The sequence below is a fragment of the Rhodnius prolixus genome, unplaced genomic scaffold (assembly GCF_049639745.1).
Source record: "Rhodnius prolixus isolate KJV_2025 unplaced genomic scaffold, Rpr scaffold_6, whole genome shotgun sequence".
Lineage (NCBI taxonomy): Eukaryota > Metazoa > Arthropoda > Insecta > Hemiptera > Reduviidae > Rhodnius > Rhodnius prolixus.
Genome location: NW_027411634.1, coordinates 43,423,579 through 43,436,795, shown reverse-complemented (window position 1 = coordinate 43,436,795; position 13,217 = coordinate 43,423,579). Strand labels below are relative to the sequence as shown.

General features: G+C 36.6%; 1 protein-coding gene and 1 pseudogene across 4 annotated transcripts in view; both read right to left on the bottom strand.

Annotated features, from left to right (window-relative positions):
* Ppn (proteoglycan-like sulfated glycoprotein papilin) overlaps positions 1 to 13,217 on the bottom strand; it is a 94,891-nt gene that overhangs the window by 4,080 nt on the left and 77,594 nt on the right. The window contains exons 31-44 of one of the 4 annotated variants that reach the window (XM_074139914.1): positions 12,526 to 12,696; positions 11,876 to 12,085; positions 11,624 to 11,794; positions 11,206 to 11,329; positions 10,905 to 11,115; positions 9,876 to 10,008; positions 8,998 to 9,213; positions 7,360 to 7,539; positions 5,550 to 5,834; positions 5,164 to 5,343; positions 4,943 to 5,076; positions 4,193 to 4,346; positions 2,725 to 3,132; positions 332 to 487 (exon numbers count right to left, since the gene is read on the bottom strand). In XM_074139914.1, the coding sequence (XP_073996015.1) occupies positions 332 to 487; positions 2,725 to 3,132; positions 4,193 to 4,346; positions 4,943 to 5,076; positions 5,164 to 5,343; positions 5,550 to 5,834; positions 7,360 to 7,539; positions 8,998 to 9,213; positions 9,876 to 10,008; positions 10,905 to 11,115; positions 11,206 to 11,329; positions 11,624 to 11,794; positions 11,876 to 12,085; positions 12,526 to 12,696 (2,733 nt within the window). The remainder of the gene's footprint in view (positions 1 to 331; positions 488 to 2,724; positions 3,133 to 4,192; positions 4,347 to 4,942; positions 5,077 to 5,163; positions 5,344 to 5,549; positions 5,835 to 7,359; positions 7,540 to 8,997; positions 9,214 to 9,875; positions 10,009 to 10,904; positions 11,116 to 11,205; positions 11,330 to 11,623; positions 11,795 to 11,875; positions 12,086 to 12,525; positions 12,697 to 13,217) is intronic. The other 3 variants (XM_074139917.1, XM_074139916.1, XM_074139918.1) reach the window with 3 other exon arrangements.
* On the bottom strand, positions 8,084 to 8,199 carry LOC141461535 (U4 spliceosomal RNA; annotated as a pseudogene).

Below are 13,217 nucleotides of genomic sequence, written 5' to 3'. Positions count from 1 at the left end.
GCTGTAAGGGGCATAACCACTCTCTGATGCCAATTTACCGTTTCCCTCAATTATTCCTCTTTTCATATATTCTGAACACACCCCTAATAATCCTGAGTAGAGTATATTCGCTCTCTACACCAGGTAAATATCCAGGCCGCAATATATTGTGGGAATCGACAGTTAGGGATAACTGTGCAACTATCGCCCAGGAGGGAACTAAGGAATTGGGATAACTGTAGCCTGATGCAGAACTCTTTTTTCAGTTAACTTTAGAATTACTCGTATAATTAATAGAAATTATCTGTTTAATGGCTTAACATTTATTAATATTAAACCCATAAATGATCACCTTTAACTTCAACAGCATCATTCTGCTGCAAAGGCTGTCCGTCCTTGTACCAAGCGACTATTGGCGCCGGATCGCCAGAAGCTCTACAATCCAGGGTTATTTTACTAAGCGGCGGGAACTCATGCTTTTCACTTTCTATACTCGCTGAGACAGGCACTGCAATACAAAAAACGTAATTTAATATCCAGTAAGCATATTAAAATAAAAAATAAGCAACTAATGAACTTGAGCTAATTGACAAAGGAAATAAATCTATAAAAAAAAAAACCATTTAGTTAAATATTCAAAAGAGAAGTTAACCAATTGAAATGCAAATTAAAGCATCATTTCTAACCAAAAAAATTGTTTCAATTTTTTTTTCTTTTAAATTCATACGGATCGCTCGATTTCAATTGTTTCAAAAGTAACTTTTTGTGACTTTTGGTCTAGTGAATAAAAAAAACTTCGAAAAATAGCCAATAAAATGCATTCTCCTAACACTCAGCAAATCATACTCTTTAATTTTTATACAACATTCAAACAACACTGTTCAGAGAAGCTTAAATATACCCTTTCCCAAATGTCCGCTTCGTTAAAGTTTTGCCGAAAATGATTCCATCGAAAGCGATAAAGCCACAAACAGCTGTGAACATGGAATTTTTAATGAAAATCACTTACATTATAATTTTATAAAATTGCAACTCAATCTACGACGCCACCCTGCGCACCACCTACTTTCCACTACTTTGGAAATTTTCCATTATATTTCCGATACCTAAGCCAAATAAACCTCCACAACTCCCGACGTCACATCGTCCCATTAGCTTATTGCCAGGGCTAGGAAAGATTCTTAAATAACTCCTGCTAAAACGTATTCTTCCAATAATTGAATCTTCTGGTATTCTCCCGGATCGCCAATTTGGATTCAGGCGACAGCCCTCCACCATACAGAAGTGCCTTCGAGTTGTAGATGTAATCTCCACCTCCCTTGAGAAGAAGGAGTATTGTTCTGGAGTGTTCCTTGATGTGAAGCAGGCTTTCGATCGGTTGTGGCACACAACTCAAGAACATCCTTCCAGCCACCTATTTCCTCATTTTGAAATCATACTTGACTGACAGACATTTTAGAGTGAAGGCAGGAACTATTCTTTCTCCATTCAGCCATGCTGACGCTGGAGTTCCGCAAGGCAGCATTCTAGGCCCATTCTGTACACAATCTACTCCTCAGACACACCTACTCATCCTCAAACTACTCTTCTCACCTATGCTGATGATACTGCCATCTTATCTACTAACCAAGATCCATTAATAGCTCATACCTTCAGTCTCGCCTCACCTCCTTAGAAAAATGGTTCAAAAAATGGGCTATCCAACTGAACGAAACAAAATCTCAAAACAATACTTTCACTCTTCGACGCATCACTTTTCCACCTGTCTTTTACAATTTAATTACTTTACCAGTAGTCAACGTAATCCGCTATCTTGACAGAAGACTTACATGGAATCCTAGTACTCAAGTTGCTATAAAACAGGATACAGAAAATTCCATCTTAACACTCAATCTCATCACAATCCCTCATTGGTACCAACATCTATCTTCCAGAATATTTCCAGACAACACTTCTAGACGACTTAAAGGGCAGTGGCCTCGCGATCTCCTCTCTGATGAAGAAAGTCAGTAGAATACAGTCTACAGTATGCTACAGCATGTTATTGGAGTGTTACCGCTGGGAAACATTTTTTCGATAAATTCGATTAAGGGTACTTCTGAGCGAAGGTGAGTAGACTGCTGCCTCTAAAGTGCATTTTTCTCTTAGTACCGATCTCATTTCTTGGATATTAATGTAGGTATTTAAATCTTTGTAAAAATCGAATTTGAAGAGAATTCCTCTACCCTTTTATTCAACCGGTAGTTCACTCTCTCGAAAATGACTAATAGTCGTCTATTCTGTAAACATTGAATTAGAAAGGTTAATGTTAGAACTTAGTTCAACTGTAATGCACGGTTTTTTTCAAACTATAATGTTGGTAAGAATTAAGAAGCAAATATTCTGAATTTGAAGACTATGAATGTGAGTCGTGTAGATTTTTGGTTTTAAGTTTGTTGTGGATAAACACAAACTCTCTTACCAATTAGTAGATACTTCTTCGTACTGATCGGACCTCAAAAGGATGTTTGCGATAAAAAACAGAAAATCTGCTCGATGACATCACTTTCTCCTCACGAGGAATATGAGGAAGTGAAAAGTAGTAAATTTTCAATTGTCCACTCAATGCTCAAGGTCACACATTACAGTTTGAGGGATTCATTAAAACATGGAATCTTAAATAACTGAGCGCGCAAAAAAATCGATTAAACTATTATTACCAAGTAAAGAAAAGATAATTAAGATAGAAATAATAAGTAATCTTACCATCCGGGGCAGGTGCGGGCAGTGGAGGCGCATGTCCGACTGATGGTCCATCAGGCGCAGGCACCAAGAACTGATTGTAAGTAATATCGTTAGGATCGAATGTTTGTATCGGTCCATAAACTTTTAACGCGATTATAAATGAAGCTGCACTGCCAATACCGTTAAAAGCTTGACAAGTGTAATATCCAAGATTGTTCAAAGTGACCGCTCGTACGTGCAAAGAATTGTCGCGATTCTGTTGATATGTGTCCGAAATCAGTGGGATGGCCAGCTTGCCGCGCCACCAGGCTACATGAGGCCGAGGCCAGCCTGTCACATAACATCGCAATACTGTGGGTCCGTCCAATGTAGCTACCACCTCAGAATCCTGATCGTCTCCCATTATTGAAGGTCCTCTTCGGCTTCCCTCTTTAAATTTTTGTTAGTAAATTTGTGTTAGTATCAAATATCACTACATAAACCTATGTTAAAATTAATTTGTTATGGGAATTCATTCTAGAACTAATTACATTGGATCATAGTTTTCTTACTTAGGTAGAGTGCTGTTCATTATTTTTGACTTGGAGGAAATCTCTTTAATTGTCCTTCGAGCCTCTCCATATTTCCTCTAAGAGAAGGCTAACAAAGTTGAAATGAAGATTGAACACACCGGGATCTTGATACACCTCTTCTTCTAAGAGTTAGGAGATTGGCATGCTCAAAACATTTGGAAAGAACATTGAATTAAAACGGAGGGGAGCATTCTGTACTATTCTATACAGAATCGCGAATGGTTAGGAAATGGTTATACGTAATATTGAGTAGGGGGTGTACAGACTTCCTTAATTTGATATGTCATCTTTGACATATGGGAAAGGCGTTGAGAGAAGGGGAACACCTCATACCTGGAAGTAATTGTCGATGACTGCTAGGAGATGCACCCATCAGAAGAGGTAGGTGAGATGACTTTCCACGCTTCTCCCCTTCATTTCCTTGACATTGGTGGAGTTAGCAGAGGTAGCTGATTTAGTTAGTTTGATCATCTGAGCCCTCTTCACATTACTAGGTTAGATTTGGAGTCTCGCGAAAATGCTGGGTTAGTGAGAAGGGAATACGCGGAACGCATGGAAAGACATTATTAAAGGCGATTTTATGAACAGAGCCATGTTAAGAGATAGAAAGAGGTATCACAGCTAGGATCTCAAAGTACAAGCTGGTAGAAATTTTAGAAGACGGTTCGATGCCGTGACGAAAAGTGGTTATTTTTTTTTTAAAAAAAAGAAAAGAATGACAGCCAGCACACAATAAAGTATGTCGAGTATGTATAATCAAGAGAACAACTGGCAGGCGCTGCGGCTTTAAATGCACTAGATATTCAGAACTGAAACATGCACTCTATCCAATTAAGTGATGATACAAGAGCATGCATTAGAAGTGCCACCAACGACAGGTTTAAATATCTAATGTGTCTGAAGCAAACCAGTACTACCTGTGACTGTGAGATGGATATCTCTGTGCGCCGGATCTCCGACTTCATTGCTAGCCGTACATCGGTATTGACCTGCGTCTTCCTTGTCCAAACCAATAACTTGCAAAGTTCCGTTATTCAAAACTTTATATTTCCCACTCAATGCACTGTTGATCTGGAATTTCAAGTTCACTGATCAATATCACAATCATCACATTTAAATAATATACTTTTCTTAGCTTTAGGAGAACGCCAAACGAATATTCCCGAGAAAACTCAAATTAGATAAACTGTATGATTTCAATCATTCCCAGAGAGTAGTGGGAGAAAGTAGGCGAGGAAGAAATACTGCTCTTTTATGGCATTTTCTTTCTTATGTACTTTCAACTCTAGCCTCATTGCTTTGTTGACGACGTCAAGGCATCCAAAACGGATTTCTAATTTATTAAATTCTGACATTACTTGTTGTTAACATCTAGTTATTAGGAGTATTAACACTTAATTTGTAAGACGTTAAAATTGAATATTTTTATTGTCAAACTTTAATGCCTTGGACCATCCCCCGTTGGTGATTGGCTCTTCTTGTCAGGTCTATTTTACTATATTGTTAAAGTGACTTGCTCTTGCCCAGCTAATCTATGCAACATTCTATTCGTCAGGAACATAAACATTATAATATGGAGTAAAAAAAACAAAAAAAAAAAAGCTCCATTAAATTGGAGTCACTATTGAAAATATTTTATGCATTTTTAAATCTTGAAAGGCACTGACCAATTCATTTCCTCTCCACCATGAAACAAGAGGTGTTGGCGATCCTCTGATAACTACACAGTCAAGAGACGCGAAGTAACCTTCTTCAGAAACAACTTCTCTGTCTGTATCTTCAGATATCATCGGCGGCTCAGCTGGATCAATTATTTAATGTCATTATAAAATTTATGCAATTTTCTTAGATTCTAGTAGTTGTGATATTCAAAAAGAAGGGCAATTACCCAGTACATGATAATCTGGGGCAAGAGTAACATGTTCTTCAATGAGGGGTGAAAGACAGGACGTTCCGCATCCGTTAGGGCAACACTTCTGATTAGTAGGACAGTCATTGTCATAGGTACATTCATGGCCGCATTCGTTCAAATCATGCACAATGGGTGCAGGGCAGACGGCTGGTTTATCTGTTGGATGAAACACAAGCAAAATACAACAGAAACTGAACGTAACATAACTTATGAATATTTACTATCCTAAACAGTACATCTTGGCAGCAGCCAGATCTTACAATGTTTTAAATAATGATCAGGGATTCTATGCCCAAATTCTAAATTACTGTGGGTCTTGAGAAGGCACTTGCTCGAGAATAATTATGAGAACTAGCGCTTACCAGATTTACAGATAGCTGTAAACTCCATGAGACCAGTGTCCGTGTTTAACACCTTAGCTACCACACAGGCAGTTCCTGGTTCACAGGAAGGAGGCGACGTGACGCACGGATCGTGGCAGCGACAGTCTTGACATCCGTTAGTGTCCACCCAACGGTCTATGCCGTACTGGCAATAAGGTAGTCTACACCTTTCTTCCGGGTCCGCACATATAGTCTCTGGCTCTGATTGTTCGGGTTGCTGAGGCTGTTCAAGTTCATTGCCCACCGGCACGTCTATCTCGTTGGCTGTAATATTAAAAAGCCAACTGAACTGTATTCTTTTTATAATATGGGAACACTCCAGATCATTAGATCATTCTTCCAAAATAAGATAACCAGGATCTCCAGTAAAGCTCAAAGAAGAAGAAAATGGAGTTGACAGTTCCTATACCTTCTTTTGTAATAAAGTGTGTCGAGTATAATCAGATATTTTAAAGATGGTACTCTAAACGAAAATGCCTAATCACTCCTCTCCTACTCCAAATAGAGTATATTCTACACTGACACACGCCACGACGATAGCTTTCTGGGAAAGAAACCTTACAATGCCATTCAAGGCCCGTATTAGTCAGAAAAGAATATTTACCTCGAGGGAAGCTCTCTACTCGGTCACTTTTTAACCTAATCTAACCCTAATAGTACACATCAACCATTTCTACACGATGTATGAGGTATTGAATGTTTTTGTAATACTACGCTGGGAAGCCCACTAACATCCCTGAGGAAGTGGCTAAATCCACTTGCACCTACGGACATGATTAAAAGAATTTCATTCACATCTCTCAATTTATATCAATTTTTTGATAATAACACCTTAACGCCAATTCTTGAAATTGTTCCACGAAGCTGTTTTTTGATATCAGTATCAAAAGAAGACAAGGATAATCTCAATTCAGGAGCTGCTTCAAGGTTACTTTTTTTCAACCACCCACTTCTTCCAAACCTCTAACTAATCCGCCGCGCATGTCAAGTTGAAGACCACCATTAACTCAAACTAACAGTTACAGAGTAAACCGTACTCGTAAACATGTAAACCATTATGCTGTATAATTTCTTCATTAGTTAATTTGCGTTTAGTTTGTTAAATGAAAGTGTTGCAGAACTTATTTATGCGAAAACAATCTTATATTTGATCTAATAATAAAGATTTAAATAAAGCAAAATCACTAAATAATTAGTTATAATAAAAAGAATATTATAAATATAATTATATTATTTTGAACGCCGTTTATTATTGTAATAATTACCCGGACAAAGTGATTTAAAAGTCTTATTTATCACGTTGATCAAAGGATCAAATAATTATTAGTACTACAATATTTATTACATGAACCATTAAGGAAGCCAAAATAATAATAATATATTGCGATAGATTTAACTTCAAAACTAGAAATGCTTTAATCCTTCGTGAGATGATGATGAGATGGTTTCTTTGTGGGGAACAACTTCAGGAATGTTACAACAGTATATCTGACCACGTCATTCAACTTGAGCTAACATTCAATAAAGTTTCTTTTTTTTCCTCCAGTAAGTAGAAGGTTATCTTCTAGACTATTTTAGTGGAAGTGTAGTTTCAGTTCTAGCCTTTTTTATCATCCCAGAAATTGCTAAGCCAAAGTGAACGGACTCTGTGGTTGCGCTAGTAGTTTCTCCAACATAGAAGAGCTTCCTAGCAATTTTATTTAACAAAAAATGCTCTAAAGATCACTTTGAATAAAGGAATTTTACAATAAACTCAGGCCAAACGAGATTCATGTTAAAGAAAACTTACGTTCCTGAGGTTTCTTGATGGCACAAAAATCAATACAAGCTTGTTGTGTCTTGAAGTTATTTAGATTGCCGGCACATCCGGAATATATGAATGTATGACACTGATGCCTTCTGTCATCATAAACCCACCGTTTAATGTAACCATCGCACGGCCCAATCTCCAATGGTTGGCTGCAGATCGCTGTAACATTACACAATAACAACTAAGTTTTTAGAAGTTTCCATCCCACCCCCCTCATAAAGAAAGGTCACCTTGACAAAGGTGTCCCTACCGAAGCGCTTTCACTTTGGGAGTATTAAATCGATATGCCATTCACAACCCTTGAACTTATTATGTGCCATTTTTTGTGATCCAATCGCTAAATTTGTTTTACTCAAATTATCGTATTTCATCCTTTCTGTTCCATTTTACAGTTGAAATAATGATTAGAAAAATAAGAAGCATTCTTTTCAAAAAGGGGTTATTCAGTGAATATACGTCCAGAAGGGGATCTCTCTTACTTTTGCCTTTCTAGGCGCCTCTTACAGCTCACTGCATGCTGGTGAGCAATGTTTTCTATAACATAACTACATCGTTTGGAGGCTAGTAGTGCACTGAACAAAGCTTTTGGTGCCCTTGACCCTTCATGTGGCGCCTTAAATTAAAAATTGAAAAAATATGCCTTGTAGTTCATAATTTCATACTGAACTATTTCATACAGAATTTAATTGTTTTTGATCACATAATAGTTACTATTTTTAAAAAAATGTATTTATATCAATTATATTAAACACTGGTAAAAGATTTCATCTAGCCATAATCGCACCTCAGGAGGTTACGATATTGCCACTGCGCAAGGTTTACAAACTTATTGGTCTAGTGGTCAAGAGATCCCTAGTTCGAATCCTGCGTATGACTACTTTTTACTTGGTAGAAAAAAATTGTTTATAATGAAGTATGAGCTTCCGCCCATACTTGGTATTGGACGTTAAGCCTCGCCTGAAAAAATAGGCAATTACTTTACTTTACTTTTATTTTACTGTTAAACAACTAATTTGGATTCTGATAACGATTGACATTTCGAATTACACCACTCGTGAAGCTTTCCTAGTACCCCTTCAAGTGACCGTTTTCATTCCTCTAAAGTATCCTTTCATTTTTATGCACACATCCATATTGTGTACTTCGCTAAGATAGGGATTAGCGTTGCATTTCTGGTGACTGATTCATTAATCCTGAAGGAAGAAAGAATAATAATATAAACAGAGTATATATACTTTCATAAGCAGACAGGACAGAAGATACGCCAACTTTAAAATAAAAATGTAAAAATATTATACTGTCAATAAGCCCTGAAGAAGATGTCATGGTCCCTAAGACGTAAGCTCATTATTCTTTCTTCCTACAGGGATTAGCATTATTATGATTATTATTAGTCTGGAAAAAGAAATAGACATGATGGCATCGTTTAAAAAAAACTTGGAGTTGCACACAAAAAGAGCTTAAAATTGGTTCAAGTGATGACCATGGCACACTGTAAAAATGCAACTGCGTATCTTTTAATTTAAAGGCCTTCAAAATGGAAAAGGATTGCTAGTGCTACCTTTGACAACGAACCGGATCTTCCTTGAACGGAGGACTGGTAAACAGAGAACCCACCTTCATTTACATGCTCCGTGTTTTCGCCGTAAGGTATAGGAGGCTCTTCATTCTGTAGGCATATAGACTCGCACTCTTCACTCGATGAGAATCTGTTAGGATTACCGCCGCATCCTGTGTAGACGAACTGCTGACACTGTCTACTGGATGTATCAAAATAATACTTCGTTGTTTGTCTGTTACAAGTTCCTTCTTCAGGTTCACTTGAACAAGCGTCTAGAAGTAAATTCACAACTGATTACTGATCAATAAAACATTTCAACCTTACATAACTTTCTTTTACTTCCACTTGCGTAGTTGTAAGTTACAATTTTTTTTTTTAATTTCAGAAAACACAAAATTTTAGCAACACATTAAATTCACAATAACAATATATAGATATTTAAATCATTGTATTCCTACAACTGACACTTCAGGGGGGTGGCCACATATTCTTTTCTTAGGAGCCATACAGAAACGAGGAAGAAACGATAGAAAGTAAAAGCAAATTCAGAAAATAACCGAAGAAAGTCAAAATTATATAACATAGGAACTTGTGAAACACATATAAAATAAAAAATAAATATTTTTTAAAATTAACAGGAATCTGACTGGCGGGTTTTTTTCTAAGCGAATAATATTTAAAGTAAATTTAAATTGGTCCAGCGTTGTAATTAATAGCACACAACATAGTGGGATCAAAGTTAATTGGGCATTATTTGGGTTAAATTTGTCCAAACAGGAAAGAAACTGCTTGCGTTTCAGCAAAAGAATCAGCCAATTCCCAAAAACCTTAATTAATTAAGGTTATTTATTTGTTAAATAAACTGACCAGCCAAATCCCACGGTTTCCGGAGATCTCAGTATGCTACCAAGATCGCTTGAAAAAGTGAACTTACCTTGAGCCAGGAATTGGCCACACTGTCGTTCGCACTGTTCCTCCGACATAAAACGGTTTGCATTCCCTTCGCACCCTCCATAAAAGAACTGTTTACACCTTCCAGTTGCTGAATCATAATGCCAAGATGGTATCTGTAAAAGTAAACCAGCAGATTACTAGTTAATGTGCATGAGAAGAAATGTAACATACGGTCGTTCATTCATTCATCTTCATGATCCAAGCATAAGTACTAGTGAGTCATCACCACACTCATACAAAATGAGACTTCATGCTTAAGAAAACTTGATCCAGAAAAATGAAATTTTATTTTCAATATTGAGCACCAATATTTGTTTAAATAATAAGTTTAAAAACAACAACAATAATAATAAGACAAAATTCGTGATTTTAATTATTTGTGAATAATCGCTGCCCAGTTGAAACGTATGGAAAGTGGTCACTTAATTTTTTAGCGAGAAACAATTTATTTGGATCTTGTTTAATCAAATAATCTCTTGACTTAAGTATTACAGGAACAATTTTTAAAGAGCTAAATTGTGTTGTAAAAGCACAACATGTGAAAAACCGGTAGGCCGAAGTAAATTATTTATTTGGAAAACCCAATTAAATGTAGGGTTCTCATTGGAAGACGTCAGCAGTTGCAGTTTTTGAATACAAATTTTCGAATATCTCTCACCAGATGGAAGAAATGCTTAACAGAGCTAAAGAAGAAAGGGCAACATTTACTACAGCCTCTTCCAGATTGAAAATGCAAAATGCAAAGGTAAAGCGTAGAAAGTAACCCGAATTTATCTTTACTTCTTTATTAAAAATCTTTTAATTATTACATACATACATAAATTATTCACATTCGGACCGTAAACCTTTCTTTCAGCGTGATTATTCATTAAGTGAGCATGGTGACAAAGACAGAAGCTGAAGATAGATCCAAAAAAGATTAGAATCATAAACATTTTAAGAATAAGGGAAGTAATCATAGATGCCTGATTAATTTTATCGAAAAAGTGCAATTAATGACTGAGAATACCTGCTTCAAACATGGACCCGGATCTTTATTCATAGCACAGATGTCTATAAAAGTTTGTTTTGGTTCTGGCTGAGGGTGAGTTTGAGGTTCTGGCTGAGGCTGAGGTTGAGGTTCTGGCTGAAGGTGAGGTTCTGGCTGAGGTTCCGGCTCAGGTACAGGAGCCGGTCTACTGCGCCGACATCTTGTCTCGCAAGCTTCCAAGCTTTCAAATCTGTTGCAAAGAAATCAAAGTGGTTTTTCTAACGCCAATAATAATTTTGCGAATTACACATGACAATCATGTATATAAAAAATTAAATACCTATTTCCGTTGCCATAACAACCACTAAAATGAAACCTACGACAGGTGTCTGTTTCGTCTTCATAATACCATTGTTCTGTCCAGTCGTTGCAATTCCCTTCAGCTTTAGGCAGCCTACAGATATCTGTAAAATAAACATTTGAAAAACTATTAAATAGATAATTTTGAAATAAATAAAAAGTACATTTCTTTACTTAAGACAACATTTTACAAATATGCAACATTTTACAAACATGAGCGAGAGCGCCATAATTTTAGGTCCAACTCGTAAAAATTATTCAAAATTGAGTTCCTTTTTTCCCAATGAAACAAATCATTTTTTTTTTTTTTGTACTTTTTAATAATATAAATGGCTAGGCTATTAGTTGCCTAGAACTTAACTTGTTTTCACATAATTATTAGAATCATGATTTATTACCCTGGACATCGGAACAAGAATATACGCATTCTGCTTCAGTTCTGAACTGATTTCCGTTGCCTTGACAGCCGCTGTATTGGAACTGTTTGCATACGCCGTCAGACCTGTCGTAGAACCATCTAACTAATGATTCTGAACACCCTCCACGTTCACTTGGCAAGTAACACATATCTATAATTATTATACATTTTATTTACATCTCAAAATGCTTATTTACAATTTGCTGTACAGTAAACATAATAAGGAATAAACCTGTGGTGAAGGTCAGAGGTGGCTGTTCGGTAAGAGCTTGAGGCTGGCACCGCTTCTGGCAGGCAAGATCCGTAAAGAAGTTATTACCATTGCCACCACAACCACCATAATAAAATAGTTTACACCTATTTTCCAGGGTGTCGAAGTAATATCTCTGAGTGTAGTTGTAACAATCGCCAGTATCAGCCGCCAAGAAACAGGTATCTTGCTCTGAAATAACAAAATATCCATGTATGAGATTATTTATTAAGTGTTGATGAGTATGCTAAACTCTTAAAATATTCCTCAAATGAAATTTTTAAAAGAATGGATGGTTTCCCATGAAGGAAAGTGATGAAGGAAAAATATTCTATGATACCACTAACCATACCCATGCCAATCCTCAAATACCGAAAATGCCCAAGTTTTGTAAAAAAAATAAAATAATAATAATAATAATGAAGTTACGATACGCTTTACATACACTTTACAAGCTTAAAAGTTTAATATTATGCTGCTGGCACTCAGAAGGGAGCTTTAGAATCTGTATTATTGGCGAAAACTCAAGATGGTAAATCTACAAAATCGCCAGACACTTTCTCTTACAAGGAAGAAGGAGCTGAGGTTAGCAAAAAACAAAACTAAAAATCGCTTGCAAGAAAAGGACTTACCTATTTTAACAGGACACTGTGCTAGACATTCCTCCCTAGTGTCATATTTGTTACTGTTGCCTCCACAGCCAGTGTAATAGAAAGGCAAACATTTATTTTGTTGCTCGCTGAAATACCATTTAGCAAGTTTCTTGTCGCAGTTACCTTCAGCTCTTGGTAAACTACATTCCTCTGTTAGTGGCATGCATGATCATTAATTATGGAGTAAGTAGTGTTAGTAATACAGCATGTGGCACAATTAGCTTATCCTTAAACTAAAGCAGATTAAACTAATAGCACAATGTATAATAATTTATAGGTAAATTAGAATATTATGTGTCCTCGTTTTAACCTCAGAGTACACATCCATCCCAACCATCTTCCTTCTATACAACCGTAATCAACTATACATAATATTCAAAACATGCACTAAGCGGAATTCCACAGGGTACCCTAGTTGACAGATCAGCAAAACTGAGACAGCAAGTCTCATTGTAGTGCGAGACCGGATATATAAGTGAAGTCGAAATCTCTACACCAAACTTATTAGTCTAATCTCTGATGATGGCTGAACATCCGAAACCGGCCAGGGATACTATTACGCATGCGTGATGAGAAGATATGATATTACCATGAATCTTAAGATACATAGGTAAAAGGAGGAAATAAATGGATTTAGCCTCGATAACACTCGTGTAAACTCATGGATATAC